An 18,859-nucleotide genomic window follows, 5' to 3' on the forward strand; every position below is an offset into this window, starting at 1 on the left:
CTCCCCCACAGTCTGTACCACACGGGGTTCTCACAGTGACCACATGTCCATCTTCCCCGGAGTGCCTTTTCACAGTAGGATCTGTATCTTAGCGATCCTCCCATCCCCACCACTCCACACACACGCTGCACAGACTGAATCAGTCAGTGAAGGAGTGAAGTGGGTGAAAGGGAAGGACACCGAGCCTGGTTGTAGCTTAAGCTCTGCCTTTGTAGGAGAATCTGCAAGAAGTAAGGCTGGTGGGATTTTGATGGCAAAGGATAGCCAGTGTTAGCTTTTTATTACTGAGAGCATATTTTAAGGTCTCTGGTTTGGTCCTTATAACAAAGCAATGAGGCTAGTATTATTCCCATTTTACAGAAGAGGAGAAGGAGGGTCTGAGGGGAGAAAAATTCACAGTCAGCAAATTTAAATCTGGATCTTCAAGCCTCCAGGGTCTGCGCTCTACCCGACACATGTGGTGAGAAGGGAGTGGGAAGGGGGTGGACAGGAGGCTCAGAGCCAGAGCTGACAGCAGGCTGGAGGCTGGTTCTTCAGCCATGGACCGTCTCCCAACGTCACAACCTCGGGGCCACTTGTCGGCTTGGCCGCCCCTTGAGGGGCTTGGTGTCCAGAGAGACAGGGCATGGACAGTGACAGGAGCAGCACCAGGCTGGCTGGGAATGAGCCGGCACCTCTACAGCTCCGCATGCCCCATACCTGCTCAGGGCTGAGTGCCTGGGCCAGGCCCTCTTTACTACTTGCAGGTGACTCTGGGCAACTGCACAGGTAACAGTAATGATCCCTCCACGCCAGGCTGTGCTACCTGCTTGTTATCATCTGCATTTTAAAATCATCACAACAACCCCATTACTATCTCCACTTTAAAGATGAAAAAACTGAGGCGCAGAAGCAGCGTGACAGCCCCTCATGCAGCTGCGTGCACAGCACAGCTGGGATGGAGGCCCCGAAGCCTCGCTCTGGCTTCAGAGCTACAACCCCTCTGCTGTGCTACCTCATCCACAGAATGGGTACACAGAGCCCCCAGCCTTCCAGGGCCCTGTGAGGATCAGACACAATGATGGCTGTGAAGTCTCTGTCAGCTCTCGGAGGTGGGCACTGATTTAGGATGTCAGCAGCAGGCCTAACGCCAAATCCCTTAATGCTGCCTTAAGCGTCACAGGATCTCGGGTCTGAAAGGCCCTTTCTGAGCCCCACGTGCAGCTACTAAATCCCCTGTACAAATCTCAGCCTCACGGCCACGCCTGCAGAACAGGAAGCTGCTGCCTCCGCAGGCAGCCCACTCTTCCACTGTAGACAGCCGAGCCGATTAGCAAGGTCTTCCCGATCCACTGTGCTATCCCTTCCAGGGGTGGCACTGCATCTCGCTGACTTTTCCACCCAGAAGAGCAGCCTGCATCGAGGTGGAGGGGAAGGTTGGCCAGGGGGGCTGGCGGAAGCCCTGGCTGCTGCAGCCCAGAGGAGGGTGAGGGGAGGGCAAGCAGGTGCTCACTCCTGAAAGACACGCAGCTCTGCACAGGAGGCTCCAGGGCACCACTGGCTATTTCTAGCCCTACCCCCCCTTTCAGGAGCTTCCCAAACAGTTGGCATGGCTACCTCCCAGGAAGGAGTGTGCCCACCAGGTCCTCCCTCCTACACAGGCACAGACCCTGGAGGGCCACTCATACCTCCCCATTTCACAGATAACAAGCTAGAGGCACAGAGGCCAAAGAGTCGCCAAAGGCCAAACGGCAAGTCAATAACTAACAGTCAGGTTTGAGGGGAAAGTTTTCACATCAAGAACACCAGCCTTTTCAGAGGGCAGAAGGCTTGGGACAATGGTTTCAGACTCAGCAGGAATAGTTCCTCTTCTCCCAGCACCTGCCTGCCTATAGCACTGGTTGCAAGGTGTGACCACTAGCCACATGCTGCCCTTTCCTCTGCCATCAGCACTACTCCACAGGGACAGGGGCAGCTGGGGACAAGAGGAGGAGCCCTTGGAGCAGCCGTGCAGCCAGCCACTTGCATGGGGGTCTGTCTTCCCACAGCCCTCACTCTAGTCCCCACTTGGGTGCCCCAGACCTTGGACAGCAGGGGGTTGATTTGGTCAAGGACAATGAAGGGACCCCTGCTGGGTGCTCAGTCTCAGCTCTGCACCTCGTGCAGGGTCTGCGGTGCCATGGGAAGGCACCAGCCTAGCACAGTTTCTGCAGCTCCTTGTCAGAGGGCCTCTTTCTCGGTGCTGCCTGCCTATGGCCCACCACACACTACCTTCACCTTAAAACAAGGAGAAAACATTTCAGTCTTCAGGACAGATCTGCCAAAAAGGGGATTTCAGGCTGTGGAGGCAGTTTCCCAGGCCTGTCCTCCAACCACTCCTCATCACGAGGAGGCCTGGCCAGCCGTCGCTGGGAGAGGGCCTCCAACAGGCCACCTGGGAAAGTGCCTCACCCAGTCCCTGGCTTCTCTGACCAGGCTTATGATCCTTCCATCTCTTTCTGGGGTCTCTGCTCAAAAGGCTGAGCTTGCTGTCCTAGAATGGCAGGGGGAGGCAGTTTCCTCCAGGAGCCACAGGATCATCCCTAGGGATCACGGGTTATCCTTCATTGTAATTTTCTCAAATTCAGACAAGCCAGGTTGGCGATCTGACTCTCGTTGTGCTGACTCCATCCCCGACCTGAACACCACAAGCGCTGGGGATCAGTATCCTGGTATCCGTGGGGTCTGAGGCACAGCGCCCCAGGGCCTCTGAGTCCTCTCCATGGGAGCCTGGCCAGAAGTCCCCACAGTCTCAGCCTCATTCTAATAAGATGCACTTTTGAGAGACTCAGCTAAAGTTTCTGACCTGACGCTGACATACACACAATTCTTAGAGAAAGAATACAATTAAGTGGAAATACTACCTCCTTTTGGTGCTGGCCATTTCATAAAAACACAGGAAAATCTGAGGCACTGGGGGCAAAGGGCAGGGTGATGCCCGGTGTGCTGGTTCTTTTGTGACATTTAGGCTAAAATGTCTCCCCGCCCACCCCAAAATGCAGTGTCACTCTGTTTTGGTCTGAAACCTGCAAAACAGATTAGATCATACTGGTCTTTGCTCAGCAGGTTCTGCAGTGGCCACTACCACCAGGAATCTTCTACCCCACTTGGAGTAACAGGCTGATGGTTTCCCCATTTCGTACCTGGTCTCAGCATAGCACTGTGCACTCAGTGGTGCTTACTGAAAGCTGCCTGAAGGGCTTTCCTAAGAGCGCAGGCCCAAATTCCAGGGAGGGAATGGGATCCGTGGAGCACCTTGCTTGGCCATGGCATTTAATACTGCACCCTACCCAGAGGGAGGGAAAAGTACTGTAGGGTCTCTCTATTGACAACATTATAAATAAATAGCAAAGAGAATTTCAGAGCCCCTGAGGTTAGTGAGGTGGAGAAGGTCAGTGAGCCACGCTCCAGGGCTAGTACCTCCCTCTGCTCTGGGCACCCCTCTCAGGGCCTAAGGGAGCACTCCACCCTTGTACGCAGCTTGGAGAGGCCCAGAGAGCCATATGGGGCCCAGCTGGCCCTTGTAGCAAGACGGTGGCTTCCAGGACATCAAAGCATGCCCCAACAACGTGCCAGACTCCTGGTCAAAGACACTGACATGACAAGACCCCAGAAACTCTGGAATACTACTCTCAGACAGTCTGACAATATCCACTCCCAGCTTCTAGTACCTCAGTATGACTACAGGCTTAACAAGCTATTAATGGCCTTTGCCTGAAAACATTTGTGAAAAGCTCACAGCAATCATGAAACTCAAGTAACCCTGAACACTGGTTTTGAGCCCCTAAGTTGGAAAACATAAATTGCTTATTAAGAGGCTACACCATGCCAAGCATCGCACCAAGAATGTCAGCTGCCTCCTCCCAGGACCCCTCAAGGAAGATGCCTGTCTCCTTCCTGTGTTACAGGTGTAGCTACTACTCCACCAGGAACCCTGTGTCAGGGTGGGGGGTGCAGGGAGGCTGGAAGTGCAATAGGAATGCTCAGTGCTGTGGCAATGAAGGTTTCCTGCCTCACACTCCATCCTTTTGTTTCCCCCCAGGACATTCCGCAAGTATAGGCCACCGCCGACTTCTACGCAAGAGTATCTGTAATGAGCAGTGGAAGGGTCTCAAAGTTCCTGACTTGGGAGAGGGGACACTGCTTGCAGACCCTGCCACCCCTCCCACAGGTTTCTGGGCCCAGTCACCCTGCAGAGGTCAGCTCAAGACAGCTGCAAGGCAGGAAGGGGCCACTCTGACTTGAAAGGAGCTGGTGAAAACACATGCTTTGAGGATTTAATTTAACAACAAAAAAAGGAAAACCGGGGCTGCAATTGGTGTGGGCTTGCTTCCTTTTAGGATTACAGGGCTAATGGATGACAAGGACCTCCCTAAAATCTTTCAACACCACAGATGTTGCAGCCACCACAGACAGAAAGCAGCAGGCTGGGTGTGCTGTAAATACAACTCCAGACACAGCAGATGACTGTGGGGAGTGGGCAAACAGCTCTCCCTACAAAGGGGATGCACTGTGTTTGAGCAGGGGCACAGCTCCACCGCACAGGAACCAGAAACCTGGAGAAAGGCCCAGAGAATCCAAACACCTGCAGGAGGGTGGGAGAGACAAGTAGGCTTCCAGGCAGGGCAGGTAAGAAGGGAAGGAACACCCTTGTCCCAAACCCTCCTATTCTCCCTGTGAAGCTCCAGTCTCCTTCTTCAGATGCCTAGCTTCTTTTACATATTCAGAATCCAGAGAATTTTCAAGGAGGGCAGAACACAGCAAGCTCTGTGCCCCAGCTACTGCAGGGAGCAGAGCCACAGTCACACAGTCCGAACAGTGGGAGCCAGCCGTGACAGCCAGGAGTGGCCTGTCAGACCCCTGCCTGCTGGGCCTGTGGACCTGGTGCCTGTGGGGTGTGGAGCCGGGTCACAAGCATCAACCACTGTGTTATAACTGAAGAGGTAGACAGGGCACTTGAAATAATTTCTTCCAGAGGTTTCTAACTCTCCTTTTGGGCAGTGGAGGCCCTCTGTTCAAAAGAAATCTCAGGCAGGAACCTGGTCTACGAAACTGGCAAGAGTTCTGGATGACAGTGGGTGTTTGGGGCCCCGGCCAGCTGCCTCCTCTCACTGGGGCTGGTATTGCTGAGAACCATGGACTAGGCTCACCCCCATGGATAGGTGGGGAACTAAGGCCGATGTCAAAGGGATTCATCCAAGGACAGACAAATGAGGAGTTTTCAGCAGAGCTAGGACAACCACTCATGAGTCCAGCCTTTATTGCGACCATTAAGCCAGCTCAAGTCCACCACTCACGACGGGAGGCTTTGGGATTGGTGGAAGACCCACACCACTGCTCAGGCACCAGACCCCTGCCTTTCAAATCCCTAAAATCCCTTCCACGGAGGGAACTGCCAACTCGAAACCCCCAGATGCCCTTCCTCCCTGGGAGTCCCTCCACTCTGTCTGCCATGTGCAGAGTGGGGCTGCTCCTGGCTGTACATGGACAGAGAAAAACCTGTCACACCACCCCCTGCGCCCCCGCGCTATGAGCTGAGCGGTGTGAAAAGACCGACAAACTATGGAAAGAGGAGAGCAGGCGCGTGCACACAGATGGTGAGGGAGATGGACAGACAGACAGGTGGTTACCTGTGGGCCGGGCCCCATGGGCCCCATGCCTCGGGGAGGGTTCATTCTCTGCATTGATCCTCCCATGTTGGGGTGCCCTGGAGGGAGAGTAGGTGAGCAGTGAGGAGCCAGAGGCACACGGGGGAGGAGGCTCTTCCGACGGGCGCAGCCCCGCCCCGCCCTCTCTACCTTGTTGTCGGGTGGGATCCATGGAATTGGGCAGCAGTGGCTGTGTCCCAGGAACTCCTCCCGGAGGCTGAAAGAGATGTGAGACGCCGGCTGAGCAGCTGTGCCCGCAGCTGGGAGGGGCTGGGGGGCAGAGGGGGATCACCTGCTCCCACCTGACCTGTGGGGCCACTCGTGGACTCCCTGGGGGCATTCCTGCCACCTGCTGGCCAGGGGAAGACCCTGGGGGCAGCAGCAGTCAGGGCCAGCCGGTTCTCAACTGCAGCAATGGTGGGCAAGAACCATCACCCCACCCTGCCATCTTCGTAGGTGTGTGTTATCTGCCAAAGCCCAGTCATACTCTGGCTGTGCTACCTGTCACATGCCCCTCAGAGGCAGCACGCCCCTCCCTCCCACTTACCACCTGAATACCGGCCACTGCAGTTTAGGCCAAACCCGTCTGTCCTTTGCCTCACAGAGATGTAGCTCATTTTAACCCCACCTCCCACCTGTGGGGACCAAGACCCACTAGCTAGCATCCTATCACTACGGGAGGTCATTTTTAAAGAAAAGCAGGGGAGGGGGTGGCCTCTGAGATTTAGATGGGGGAACTGAGGCCCAGAGACCCAACAGTCACCGGTCACCTACTGGCAGAGCCAGGATGAGCACTTAAGACTCCTCACTCTGTCTTCTTTCACTACATGAAATGTCACCTTCTGAACCCAGGGGTGAAGAGGCAGCCTCTTGGAGAGGGATGATTGGGATGCTGAATGAGAACCTGCTCCCCAAAGCCTGCTGCTGGCAGCAGGTGCTGGTGGGACTGCCATTAAGAAGGTGCAGACAAGGGCAGGGTGCTGCGGGTTTCCTGAATGCACTCTTGGCACACCCACTGTGAGAGTCTATGAAAAGGGGTTTCTTGGTGGCTGAAGTTCCTTCAGCTGCAATCTGCAAAAACAGAGCTTCCAGACAGCCGCTTACAGAACCCCACGCCTCAGGAGTACATGGGCCCATCCATGCCTTTGTAGAAGCTGATCACCCTCTCCATCTGCAGGGGACTGGGCACGTGCGACAGGGACCCCCAGCCCTGCCCTCTGCTATGGCGATGGCCAAGTGGAGCTGGTCTGTCTTTGGATCAATGGTGAACTACAAACTGGTTTTGGAACGAGGTGGTGGAAGTGAAGGAACAAGTCCTCACTGTTTTCCCTGGCTTCAGAATGGAGGGTGTGTGCATGTCTAGGGGGTGGGTCCCTGCTGCTGGGGTGCTGCGAGTTTCTCTCTCTCTCTCTCTAGCCCCTGGGTTTTAGCTGCTCAGCTTGCTTTCTTCCATCCCTGCTTCCTCTCCCTGAGTCCCTAAGCTCTCAGTCACATGACTGGTTTGTGGCTGCCCACCTGGGGGCTTAGAATATTTCTAGAACTTGGTTACATGAGTCTGAGAGGACACGGGAAGGCCTGCCTCTAAGGCTGTCTGGTTTGGGGGATCCCAGGATATTGATGGAGCAGCTGGCAGGGTGGGGCAATTGCCCCCTCTCCAGTTAGCCTGGTGTTGGCCACCAGTTCTTGTAGGAAGTACCTCCTTATGTCCCTACCCCTGTTTCAGGACTCAGGAGCGCAGCTGGGCTTCCTAGAGAGGACCTGGGCATCACTCTTTCCTTCCCTCACTGGGGAGACCCTGAGATGGGGCAGGCTGGGCCTCCTCTACAAGGAATGGAAGGTGTGCAATGACTGAGGTACAAGGGTCCTGCAGTGGGAAGGGTGGAGCCCGCAGATGTAAGAAAGGAAACCACCAGCTAGTATGTGGGACTGTAAGCACGTGCTGTGCACGCACTCGGGCCTGCTGGAGAGACATACTCCAGGGCTGTCCCACGGGCTCCTGGAAGGAGGAAGTGTCAGCACAGGGAACGGACAAACACCAGCAACGTCAGTGAGGTCACTCAGCTGCCTGCCCGAGTAAGTCACCAGGCTGGTGGGGACTTAGCTGGCACACATATGGGAGGGCTGCCTGACACCCTGGATTCCAATCTTCCACTCCTCAACCCAGCTGAGCCCCACTGAACACCTACCCACCCACTCCTGCTTGCAAAACAGCAGTGCTTTATCCATGACCCCAAACTTCCAGCCCCCTGGGAGGTGGTTGGGGGATGGCCTTCCAAAGCTTTAGGGCCAGCTCAGCAACCTTTAGCTTCTTGTACCCCAAGCGCCCTTCTCATTGCCCTAACCTGGGAGGTCACGTGAGCCTGAGCAAGTCCTGCTGCCTGTGCTTCCTGCACCTGCCACGGGGCTTGGGGGCCAGGGGGAGGCTGAGCTAATGGGGTGGCACAGAGGCTTCTGTCCAATGGGCAGCCCCAACTGAGGTACTCTCCAAGAAGCCACCCGGGCAATACCTGGGCGAGGGCAACATCCCTCTGGGAGGAGAAAAACTTCCCGGAGTTCACAGGAAACCAGAAAATCAGTGTAGATAGCCAGTGGGGGGCAGCAGGGAGACTGGGACAAGTGGTTTGTAACATGAGGTACAGGTGAAGGATGTATGGTCCACTTGCTCTTGGGTACTTATTAATGCGAACTTGATAAACAGAAACATACATGTATCTTCTCGTGTCCTTTAACTGCTGGAGGAAAGGCTGCAATTATGCTAAGGAAGCATCTATTTTCTCTTGAGGCGGGGGCCAATTCAGGCCAAGGAGAGCCCCTGGAAAGGCAGGAGGCAAAGTTGCTTCCGGGGCCCAATGTGATTCATATCAAAGGAGGCCACTTGGTGACCAGTTAAAAGCTAAGGCGGGGGCAGCATTTTTACCACACTGAATGGGGGGAGGCAAGAGAGCAGGCAGCACTGGGCCTGGAGTGGGTGACTGACTTAAGCCCTGTTCCCTGGAAGACTGCGAAGTCCCTCCCCAACTCCGACCCCGTGTCCTCTTCTGTGATGTATTCAAGAGTCCCTCCTGGCTCAAAAAATTGGGTCTCTAGTTCTTGTCCAAATCTGTCCCCTTTATGTCAGAGAAAATAGGAAACAAAAAACTTTTGGAGAAAAATGTAATTAAAAATTGATAAGCAATTTAATTTCAAAATCAGAGGCCCTTGGTTATGAGCCCTACCCATAGTCCCCATATCGCCTCACTCAGAGGCCTTCCTGCCGAGCCCTGGGACAGAGGGAATCATGCTCAGAGGAGGCCAGTCCAGCTGGTGACAGAACTCTCCAGCTCCAAAGGCAACAGGGGCTGGAAGCACTCGCACTGCTGCCAGACTTTGTGAAGGGCTTTTGCAAGGTCACACTGAGGACTATGTATAAAAAATACTTTGGCATGAAAATAAATTTCCCTGATGTTTCTTTAAAGTGTCTTTTAAATCTGATTATGCTCAGAAGAGGATACTCATCTTTACCTCTCCAGCTTCCCTCCCAGCCCTGGATGGGCTGAACCAGGGAGGGTAGTGTGGGGGCTGATTTCTCCAGACCACCTAGAATTGCCAACCCTAATGGGCCAGCATAAGGCACACAACCCCAGGCTGAAAAGCCCTTTCCTTAAGCAGACCACTTTTCTAATTACATGAACAAATCCTTTCTTGTTTTGAGCTGGGTCTGGGAAGTAGGCAGACATTGCTTAAAAACTCACAAATGTCCTGCTCTACTGCATCCAGGCTCCTGATCTAAGCATTCCTACGGGCCACTTCTCCTCTTAATAGCAAGATTATATTTACCAGCCTTGGCAATTCTCAAAAGCTTCCAGGAAAAAATGCACATTGTCAATTAACTTCATTAAGGAGGAAGACCCTTTTCCAAGAAGGGGCTGGAAGGGCGGGGCGAGGGCATCACCACCTCCTCTAGAATAGCTGAAACCCTGCATTCCCACCCCGGCTGCTTCTGCCGCCCTCCGAGCTCCGGAACTGGCTCCCCAAAAGCCCATCAGGAGAGGCGGGTGGAATGCTGGAAGGAGAGCTGTCCCATGGGCACAGAGTGGACATAGGGCCCCCTCTCTGGGGACCTGCGTGCAGATACCCTCCACGTTAAAACCTGTCTTCCACTTCCCAATCCTTCCCCTGAATTTCTATTTGAGTCAAAGTCCAACTGGGGTCAATGGTGGCTGAGTGAAGGGAGAGAGAACATGAAAAGGTACAGTACCTGGTTTCCCATTCTGATCGGGGGCCTGGGGCCGCCTGCGTATCGTGGTGACATAAAAGGCTGCAATTACAGGGAATTAGTTCAATGACAGCCTGTGCTACTGCACAGTGACAAACACAAATGCACTCCACTCCACAAAGTCCAGTTTTGTTACAACTAGTGATCTTTTAAACTCTCTTTTTTCCTGGTAGCCTCTTCCCTCCAGGCAAAACTTCCTTTGGACAGAGGGAACAATAGGTGCACACAACATATGTGACTCCTGACTCCACATTTGTTCGCGGAGATCTACTTTGGGTGGAAGGGCAGTGGTTGGGACTTTGAATAGGACGCAGAAGAGCAGTTACATCAATGCAGGGCAAGGGAGGACACCTCTGCTCTCAGTAAGGGCAAACAGAAGAATCAGAAAGGGACTTACACATCACATTTTTAGGGTGTGTAGACAACGCTGGACACACATGCACACATGCACCACACACACACACGCACACAGAAACCACTGACAAAGAGGATGGGGAAGGAGAACGAGGATTTAAGGAGGGAAACAATGAAAACAGTAAGGGGGCAGCGGGCTCCCTAATTTAATGCGGGGGGAATGGGCGAGAAAGCTTTCTCAGCAGCGAGAGTGCACAAAGGAAAGGCTAGGGATGCAGCTTCAGTTACAAACAAATGGTTACAAACTCAAAAACCAAACCAAAAGTGAGAGGAAAAAACAAAAACGCAGAGGCCACTGACAAGGTCACAGAAATATTTTTTTTCTTGTCTTCTGGTTCCATATCTAAGCTGGAGTTGGTGTTCAAGGAATGAAGACTATCTTTAAAGAAAAAAAAAATTTTTTTTTTAATTTCATTTGTCCATGAAGACTCGAAGGCAATGGCTAGAGCACATTTTGATTTTTGTTTTTCCTCTGCTGGCTCTGTCCTCCTGGTGCCCCACGACCCCGGGCGGGCAGGCGGGCCACAGTGCTTTTACCTGACTGTGGGGTCCCATCATGCTGCTGGGATTGTGAGGTGGAGGCTGTGCGTGCGGCGAGGGCTGTGACCCCGGAGGACCCTGTGAGGCCAGACAGTAGAGGCAGGTTATAGATCACAGCACATGGAGAAGCGCAGAAGCTTAAAAGAACAAAAATTAAACCAAAACGAGGGGCAGGCGGCGGGCGTGCGGGCGGCGGACTCTGGTTGGCGGGGAGGTGCGAGCTGCTGCTGAGGTCGCTGGCTCAACGGTGTACGCGGCGAGCGGGAGGGAGAGAAGCTGATGAACACACTCACAGGGGATTCACAGGAATGAAAAATCAAATCAAGCTCCTTTGTCAAAGCACGCAGGAGCAGGGGGGCCCGGGCATCATCTACCATTGGAGCCGAGTTTGCCATGTCAAATACGTTGGTGGGGGCAGCCTCAGAGAGAGCATGGGCGCCGGCCCCACTTGGCACAGCCCAAGTGCCACTCATGGGCACAGGGAGAGTCAGGGGAGGCCCCGCCCTCCAGGGGCCCCCAGCCTGTGGGCACAGAGACAGGCAGAGGGTACCCAGAAACCAGTCTACCAAGGGGAAGGGGACAAGTTCTTGGTGGACAAACAAAAACAGACAGGAGTGAGGTGGTGCCAGAGACACAACAAATGGGGGAAGGGAAGGAAGAGACAGTTACCGAGTGTGGGGGGCATTACACTCAGTGCAGGTCATTAATTCACCATTTGAAAATGGGCTGGTGAGGTGGGGTTTCTCATTCCTACTTTTACTGATGAGGAAACTGAGTCTCAAGGGATGAGAGCACTTGGCTACAGCCACACAACTGGTAGATGGCAGAGTCAGGATGAGAAGCCTGCTGGGTCCAAGGTTCATCCTGATGCCTGCAGCCCAGAGCTCAAGCTGGCATGTGCAGAGGAGCAGGGGGACAGGGCTGAGGGCTGCTGGGCAGGTGGGTGGAAGGGCTGGGCTTTCTACTCAAGTTGGTGGTGAGCCACCCATGGTTCCCAGATGACCCCCAAAGCCCTGGGCTATGCTGATTTGACTCCCCTCACAGAAGTGGGCAAATGAATTCACTTAAACCACAGTTGGTCAAACTGTGGGTTGCAACCCTTTAGTGGGTAATGAAATCAATTTAGTGGGCTAAACCATTGTTTTTTTTTTTGTAAATCCTGGAACAGAATAAAAAATGTAATAGAAAACATCAAACAGCTTTGTGTGTTTTGAGGCAAATATTTTTCATTAACTTCTATTTCATTTGTAAATATGCACATATGTGTATACACTGGTTCACAATGTTGAATGTATTTCCTACTGTGGGTCGAAGGGCATGAAAAGTCTAGCTTGGCAGCACCTTCCTGTCTACTCAGGACATCTGGAGCTGGACACTGTTGCTGGAGATGAGGAGCGTGCCCTCATTTACTCTTCTCCACCCAAGATTATGCCATGACTCTTGGAAGGTGCTTTTGAGAAAAAATCAAAACATACATAGGGGATGGGTATGGTTATATTTAAAAAGAGATGGAGAAAGAACCTTTCAGAGTCACAGATAGGGTTTTCCTCCTCAGTCTTATCCCTCAAAACCAGGCTGCCCTGCCTCCCGCCTGCTCAGGAAACAGAGCCCAGAGCTGGGGAGGGGCGGAGAGGTGGGCACAAGCCGGTGGGCACAGAGACACAGAGAAGAGGTGTGCAGAGGAAGACGGAGGCAGCCGTACAAGAATCTGGGGGGGCCAATGAGGACAGGCCTGGAGTTTCTTGGCCGAGCAAGCGGCTGCTCACTTCCGGAAAGCTCCGCAGAGCAGATGTTCCCCTACCTGCCACGCTACTAATTTCAACAAGTGTGTGTCTTTCTAGCGGCTGCCAGCAACGGCATGGTTTGTTACCATGAGCAATTTTCTTAATTAACAGACATTAATTAGCCATTTAGCAATTTTGCAAGCATTTGTTTAGCGGCTTTCCTAAACATGAATACCACTGTGATAATGGCACTGATTAGAGGGTACCCTAATTAACAGTACAGGGAAGGAAAATTGAAATCACATAAATTAAAAAGGGAGGGGAAGTTAATAAAGACGGGACATATTTGCACCTGCAAGTCTTTTGTACAATGCAACTTGGGTGCAATGTAAACAAAATAAGATAATTTGAAGTCAACCCCCAAAAAAAAGAAAAATAAAAAGAATGCAGGAGAAGGGTTCAAGGGTGAGGTCCAGTTGCCAAGAGGGGGCAAAGGGCCTTCTACTGGTTTCCCAGCTCTTGGCAGGAAGGGAGTGCCTCCCCCCTCCCGGTCCTTCGTGGACCTCCCTGGTAACACCCACTGTGGCTTGGGGCAGGCGCCCCACACCGGTGCCCCCACCAGCCTCGGGAGGGTATCAGTGGCTGACTTGGTGACTGATGATAGAAAATCTAAGTAAAGCACCCAAGAGTGTCTGATACCGCAGCGAGCCTCAATCGCCGGCAGTCCTTACTAAGGGCTAACACTCAAACCCAGGTCTGGAGGGCTCTGCCTGCCATGCCAAGGGGTCTCTCTGCCCTGGATTAGGCTGCCTGGGCCCCCCAAGATTCAGAGGGCCGGGGTGTGTACCTCACCTCTACCTCCCTTAGAAACTCCCCATGGATTCCGGTGACTAGTCCCTGAGTGAGGGACTGTGGCAAAGTCAGCCCCAATGCCAGTGTCCATTCACATGAAGGCCAGGAAGTGCGGCCCCTGCCCAGCCCCAGCAACCTCTCTAGCCTGTGGGGAACAGGGCGGGGTGGGCTGGGGAGCCTGGGGAGGGCGTAGCAGCTTAGAAGTCTCTCCTCTGGCTTGGAGCCAGGGTTCAGACTGCTGAAGACCAGGGAACTCCAGCCCAGGCCAGCCAGTCACCCACAGAGAAAAATCCCACCACAATCTTGGCTTAGGCAGAAGTACAGATCAGCATCCTCTACAGGGCAGGAAGCCACATGAAGCTCCTCTCCCAGCCCCGGGTCACCTGCTGACCAGGCTCCTGCTCTGTACTGGGAGCTCTGTCAGCAGAGAGAGCTTTTCTTGCATGGAGCCAGAAGTCTACCACTGCCGGGGGATTTCCCCCCACATCCACCCAAAGCTCCGTTCTCTGCACCTCTGCCACCTCTACTCAGCCTGGAGCTCTGTGTCCCTAACTCTGTCCCTGAGACCATATGTAATAGCACATTCTCAGGAGCAGAGAATGGGGCCCCATGTTGGGGAAAATGTTTGCCTCTGCAAAGATGACAGACATGGTGGCCTCCATGAGGCGGCACAGAATCTGCTGCCCTGGGTCTTATTAGGCTATGAAAAAGTGTTCTCTTCCCAGTCTACCTTCTCAACAAGAGACCAACAGGTATGCTTAGAAAAAGCAGACTTCATGGTCTTTTCAACTCATTACCCACTTGGGCAAAGGCTATGTAGAAGGCAGATAAAAAAGGATCTAGTCTGAGGATTTTGACCTTTGTTGGGATGTGGGCTTTTCTCTTTCCCCAAACTCTGAACAGACCTGACAGGCGGTGGAGAGATTGAGGTGGAAGGTGAGAGAAGGTGGAGTTCAAGCAGACAATAATGCTGAGTTTTCCCACACAAGACAACTCCCCCAGGGGGCCTTCCTGGCTTCTACTTGCTGAGAGCTTCGCAAGAACCTGAAGTGTACATCTGGAAGCCTGCTTGGCCAGGACGGGCCTGCGGCCGGCCCCAATGAGACCATTTCCCCCATGGGTCTCAGGCTTTCTGTCCCATGTGCTGTCTGATCAGCACCCCCCCCACCCCCGCCGACAAGCCATGATGATGGTGGATGTGGACAGGCGTCTTGGAGGCACACAGTATTGGGCCAGGTTGGGCTGCAGGTCCCCATACAAGTCTGGGGAGAAGAGTCACCTATTTGTTGGGTGGCCTGACAGATTACTTCTTCCAATGCCCTTTATCTACAGCAGATAAAGGAGAGGCCTAGGACAGAGATATGACCTTTCTAAGGCCACAGAGAACTAGCTGGTGGCTGAGCCACATCTCCTAACTTCAGCCCAGGGCTCTCTCTTCATGATACCATGTCCTTGTCCATTGTAGGTAAAGAAATAGGGTTTAGAAAGACTCAAAGTTCAAATCCCAACTGCCAGTGACCACACTTCTCTTTTCTCATCATCGAAATGGGAACAATTATAGTAATAATAACAGAGCCACACACCCCACACCTACATTAATTAGCTTACGTAACCCTTGAAACCTCATAGGGAGGCTATAAACTGTTCCTTTTTATAGCCAAGGAATTGAGGCTCAGAAAAGTGAACTCTCCTGTTTAAGACTGCAAAGCTTTAAGTGATGGAACCAAGCCTCAAAGTCCGATTCCAGGGCCTTAGCTGGTCCACCATTCTACAAGCAGACAAGTGGCACCTCCATATCACACAGAGGGCACAAGCAACAGAGAGGAGAGGGAGAAGCCCTAGAGGCTGAAGGACCTGTGAGTGCACCTAGTCACCCACACACATACGTATCCTGGGTGCTCGCCTCCTGTGTGTCCGGCCAGCCCCACGCTGGCGGTGGTAGTGGGGAATGGAACACACCAGACTCACCTCGGCCCTGGAAGCTCCAAGGCTAGCTGGGGAGGAGGATGAGGACGCAGTGACCAACAAACTCAAGCGTCAGCTTAAACTGCCACAGGCCCCAAGAGAAGGTAAACTGAGGCCCAGAGAGGCCATAGGGTAGAAGCTAACGCAGAGCTGGGATGACAGCCAGGGTCCCCTGGCTGGTCAGAACTCTCCATTGCACTTCTGCAGGGTTACAGCAAGGAGAGCTGAGCCTGGGGAAGAACCCGACATGGGAAATCCCTGCTCCTCAGTCTGTGAAAAGGAAGCAGGAAACGTGCCGACTTCCTGTCTGGCCTTCATTCTGCCCCAGACCTGTTAACGACTGGCAACTCCGTCTCGTTCCCAAGACCTCTGACTAGAGATACGTAACTCTGCACTTCCTCTTTACTCTCTTTTCTGCAATTTCAGCACTGTCTAGTGTTATATGTTGTACCTGCAGCCCCCACAGCCACTTGGGCAGAGCCCTGCCTTGGGTGAGAGGGAGGCAAACGCTGGACCATCCCACTAAAACTCTGGACATGGACAGGAGTTAGAGCCTTCGCTATCACTGATGCGGTGTGAGGAGAGTGCCCGCAGCACAACGGATCCAAAGGTCTCTGAAGAAAAGCGGTTCAGAAGCGCCAGCAGGACCCACCTCCCGGGCACGTCTGGTTTTGTCCTTGTACTTCATCTGAAGCCATCCTCTATAGATGGGCTTGTGGCATGCTGGGGAAAGCTTCCAAGTACACAGACCCAGCACCTGGTCCCAGATCCACCACCTGTGAGTCCAGCTTCCTTATAAGAGAAAGGAGATGTTCCACAAACACCGCAGGTGGGTACAGCCGATAGTGCTGGGCATACAGAATGTCCTCATCTTCCACAGCCCCCGCGGCTCACACTCCAGGAATCATGCACAGCCCATTTATTGGGAGCTAGAACCGCCCTGCCACGGGCGTCCCCCTCAGCCTCTAGGAAGCCCAGCCTGCTCTTTAGTCAGGGGCTCTCGGAGTGCAGGGCATCCTCTTCTCACATTCTGCCTGATCTGTGGGCTCCTCAGGGACAGTGACACTTGCATCCCACCCCACTTGGACAGCCAAGGCAGGGTAGCAAGGCAAGCAGACAGACCCCACAGCCACGGTCCGCCAGGCCCTGGGGGGCACTTCTAACATCTCTGAGTCAATGAACCACAAGTTGGGACTAACAGGGTGACTAAATTGGTCCTCTGAGCTAGACTCTGGGGGTGAGGGAAGACAGTGCCTTAAAATTAAAACTCCAATTAAAAAAAAAACCTGCATTGTTTTTTAGGAGGGAAGTAATAAACGCTATGTGCTGAATTTGGTCTTTCCAAAACTCACTGCTCTTTCACCAAATACCACCCCACACTTCCCAAGGCTGCTTTCACTATCATGGACTCGCAGAGAACTGGAGCTGAGACTTAATTCCAGGGTTTCTGGGTGCACAGGGCAGCCTGCGAGAGAGCATCAGGACAAGCTGTGGCCAGCGGTGAGAGAATCAGCCTAGCGAGGCCTGCTGTGCATCCTGGGCCTTGGGCTGCACATCTGTAAGGGGGGTGGGGCGAGAAGTCCAGGTGATACTTTCCTCATAGGAAAGCCCTGAGAGGGCTCTGTAAGCTGCCAGACGCCATGACATTGCCATGGAGGCCAAATTTGCCTTTTGTCTTCACAGACGGCCTTTGGGGAAAGGACACGTGAAGTTTTAGGTTGCTAAGAGATTAGACACACATCCCTGTCCCTTCTGACTCCAAGGTCACTAGTCTGGCAAGGCTGATGGGGTGGGTGGGTTTTACTGACTGGCAGTGGGAGACAGAACACCTGCATTACTGGTAGCCTTTGTAATCTACCTGTTGGACATGTGGCTTTAACTGAGTGAATTTAAAATTACGTTAATTATACACATGGTAAAAGGTGTGCAACAGACAACCCAACTTGCGCCTTGGACATGAATGATGATGGAAGATGCTGTAAACCTATTCTGGGGAGAGGGTCAAGGTGTGCTTGTGTGCCATGATCACCCCAAATCCATCAAGGCAGTCTCCCTCTACCCACAGACCTTCCTGAAGTGGGAAGATGACCGCCTGGCAGGGTGGTGGAGGGAGAATGTTAAAGGTCCCCTCCTATTAGCATGCAGCTCGTCAGAGAAGTTATTTCTTCATTTCAACCATGGGAATGAACTTAGCAGTGGCTTGGACAATCGCCTTCTAACCTGTTTCTGTCTTCTCCACGAATGAGGCTTATTTGTATGGTACAGGCTGGAGTTGGAGCTGAAATTACCAACTCAAGTGCAGGGGGAGCCCGAGCCGACTGTGTGCAAACCCAACTTGAGCCTGGCCCAGCACAGCAGGTCCTCAGGGAACTGAAATGTGCCACACCCAACCGTGAGGCAACTGCCCAGGCTTCAGCATGGCCCTCAGAGAGCTCACAGTCAGGGTAGCTGGCCGCCTAGGAGACGAGCCAACAACAGTTGTGACCTTGAGTTTTGCCAGGGAGAGGTCGGGCAGGTGGTGGTGGCCCATCTTCCTGGGATGAAGGAAGTCACCAGTTAGAGAAAGCAGTACGGTACACAGTGTCTCCCCTCTGGAATTACCCATGTGCGACAGGAATCTTCACAGCCACTGAGGTCTACTATGTGCCAAGATCAGCCAAAGACTAACTGATTTCCATCTGAGCAAAGGCCCCAGCTGACCTTGCCTTCTCCCTGGCCTCCTCCCCTGAGCTGGGACAATGCTGGGCAGGCGGGGAGGGCAAGAGGTCTGCACACTTGTGAATCTGGCACCAAGACACCCGCAGGAGGCGCTCAATGAACGTTTTGCTCCAGAGGCACTAGGCCCGCTTGCCCCACAGAGACGGAGACACAGAATCAGCAGGCGATGGTTTCAAAACAAAGGGAGGAAACATGGCAAATGAAAGTACTGAAGGCGTCACGACCTAAAGTGGAGTTCCTCCACACACATAACACTCCCTGCCTCTTCCCCGGGCCCTGTGCATGGACGGGAAGACTGAGCCCAGAACACTGGGCTCGCTGCTTCCAGTTCCAGGCTTGGTCCCCTGCACCACAGTGTACACCGGAGTGGAGGCGGGGCTCTGCTGCAGCACGAGGACCCCAAGAGCGCGACCACCATGCTGAGCCAGGGTAGGGGTCAGCAAACTCGGGCTCAGGGCCCAAGCTGGCCTGCTACCTGTTTTTGTAAATAAAGCTTTACTGGAACATAGCCACACTCATTTATGTAATCAAAGTAATGGCTGCTTTCATGCTTTAAAGGCAGAGTTGAATAGTTGCCACAAAGATCAGATGGTGCAAAAGCGTGAAATATTTGCTATCTGGTCCTTTATAGAAAAGTTTGCTGACCCTTGAGCTAGGGAATGGCCTTAAGAGACTGAAAAAGGAATTAACTGAGGTCTTTAAGTTCTCAAGGAAAAACAAAACAG

General features: G+C 53.2%; 1 protein-coding gene across 8 annotated transcripts in view; it reads right to left on the minus strand.

The window, feature by feature from the left end:
* The window catches only part of SSBP3 (single stranded DNA binding protein 3), a 156,444-nt gene that overhangs the window by 14,080 nt on the left and 123,505 nt on the right, over positions 1 to 18,859 (minus strand). For 3 of the 8 annotated variants that reach the window (XM_036911185.2, XM_036911186.2, XM_057500222.1), the window contains 4 exons: positions 10,873 to 10,953; positions 9,904 to 9,963; positions 5,817 to 5,883; positions 5,649 to 5,725 (listed from right to left, as the gene is read on the minus strand). In XM_036911185.2, coding sequence (XP_036767080.1) covers positions 5,649 to 5,725; positions 5,817 to 5,883; positions 9,904 to 9,963; positions 10,873 to 10,953 — 285 coding nt within the window. The remainder of the gene's footprint in view (positions 1 to 5,648; positions 5,726 to 5,816; positions 5,884 to 9,903; positions 9,964 to 10,872; positions 10,954 to 18,859) is intronic. The other 5 variants (XM_036911187.2, XM_036911189.2, XM_057500224.1 and 2 more) reach the window with 2 other exon arrangements.

Source organism: Manis pentadactyla, chromosome 4, assembly GCF_030020395.1.
Source record: "Manis pentadactyla isolate mManPen7 chromosome 4, mManPen7.hap1, whole genome shotgun sequence".
NCBI lineage: Eukaryota > Metazoa > Chordata > Mammalia > Pholidota > Manidae > Manis > Manis pentadactyla.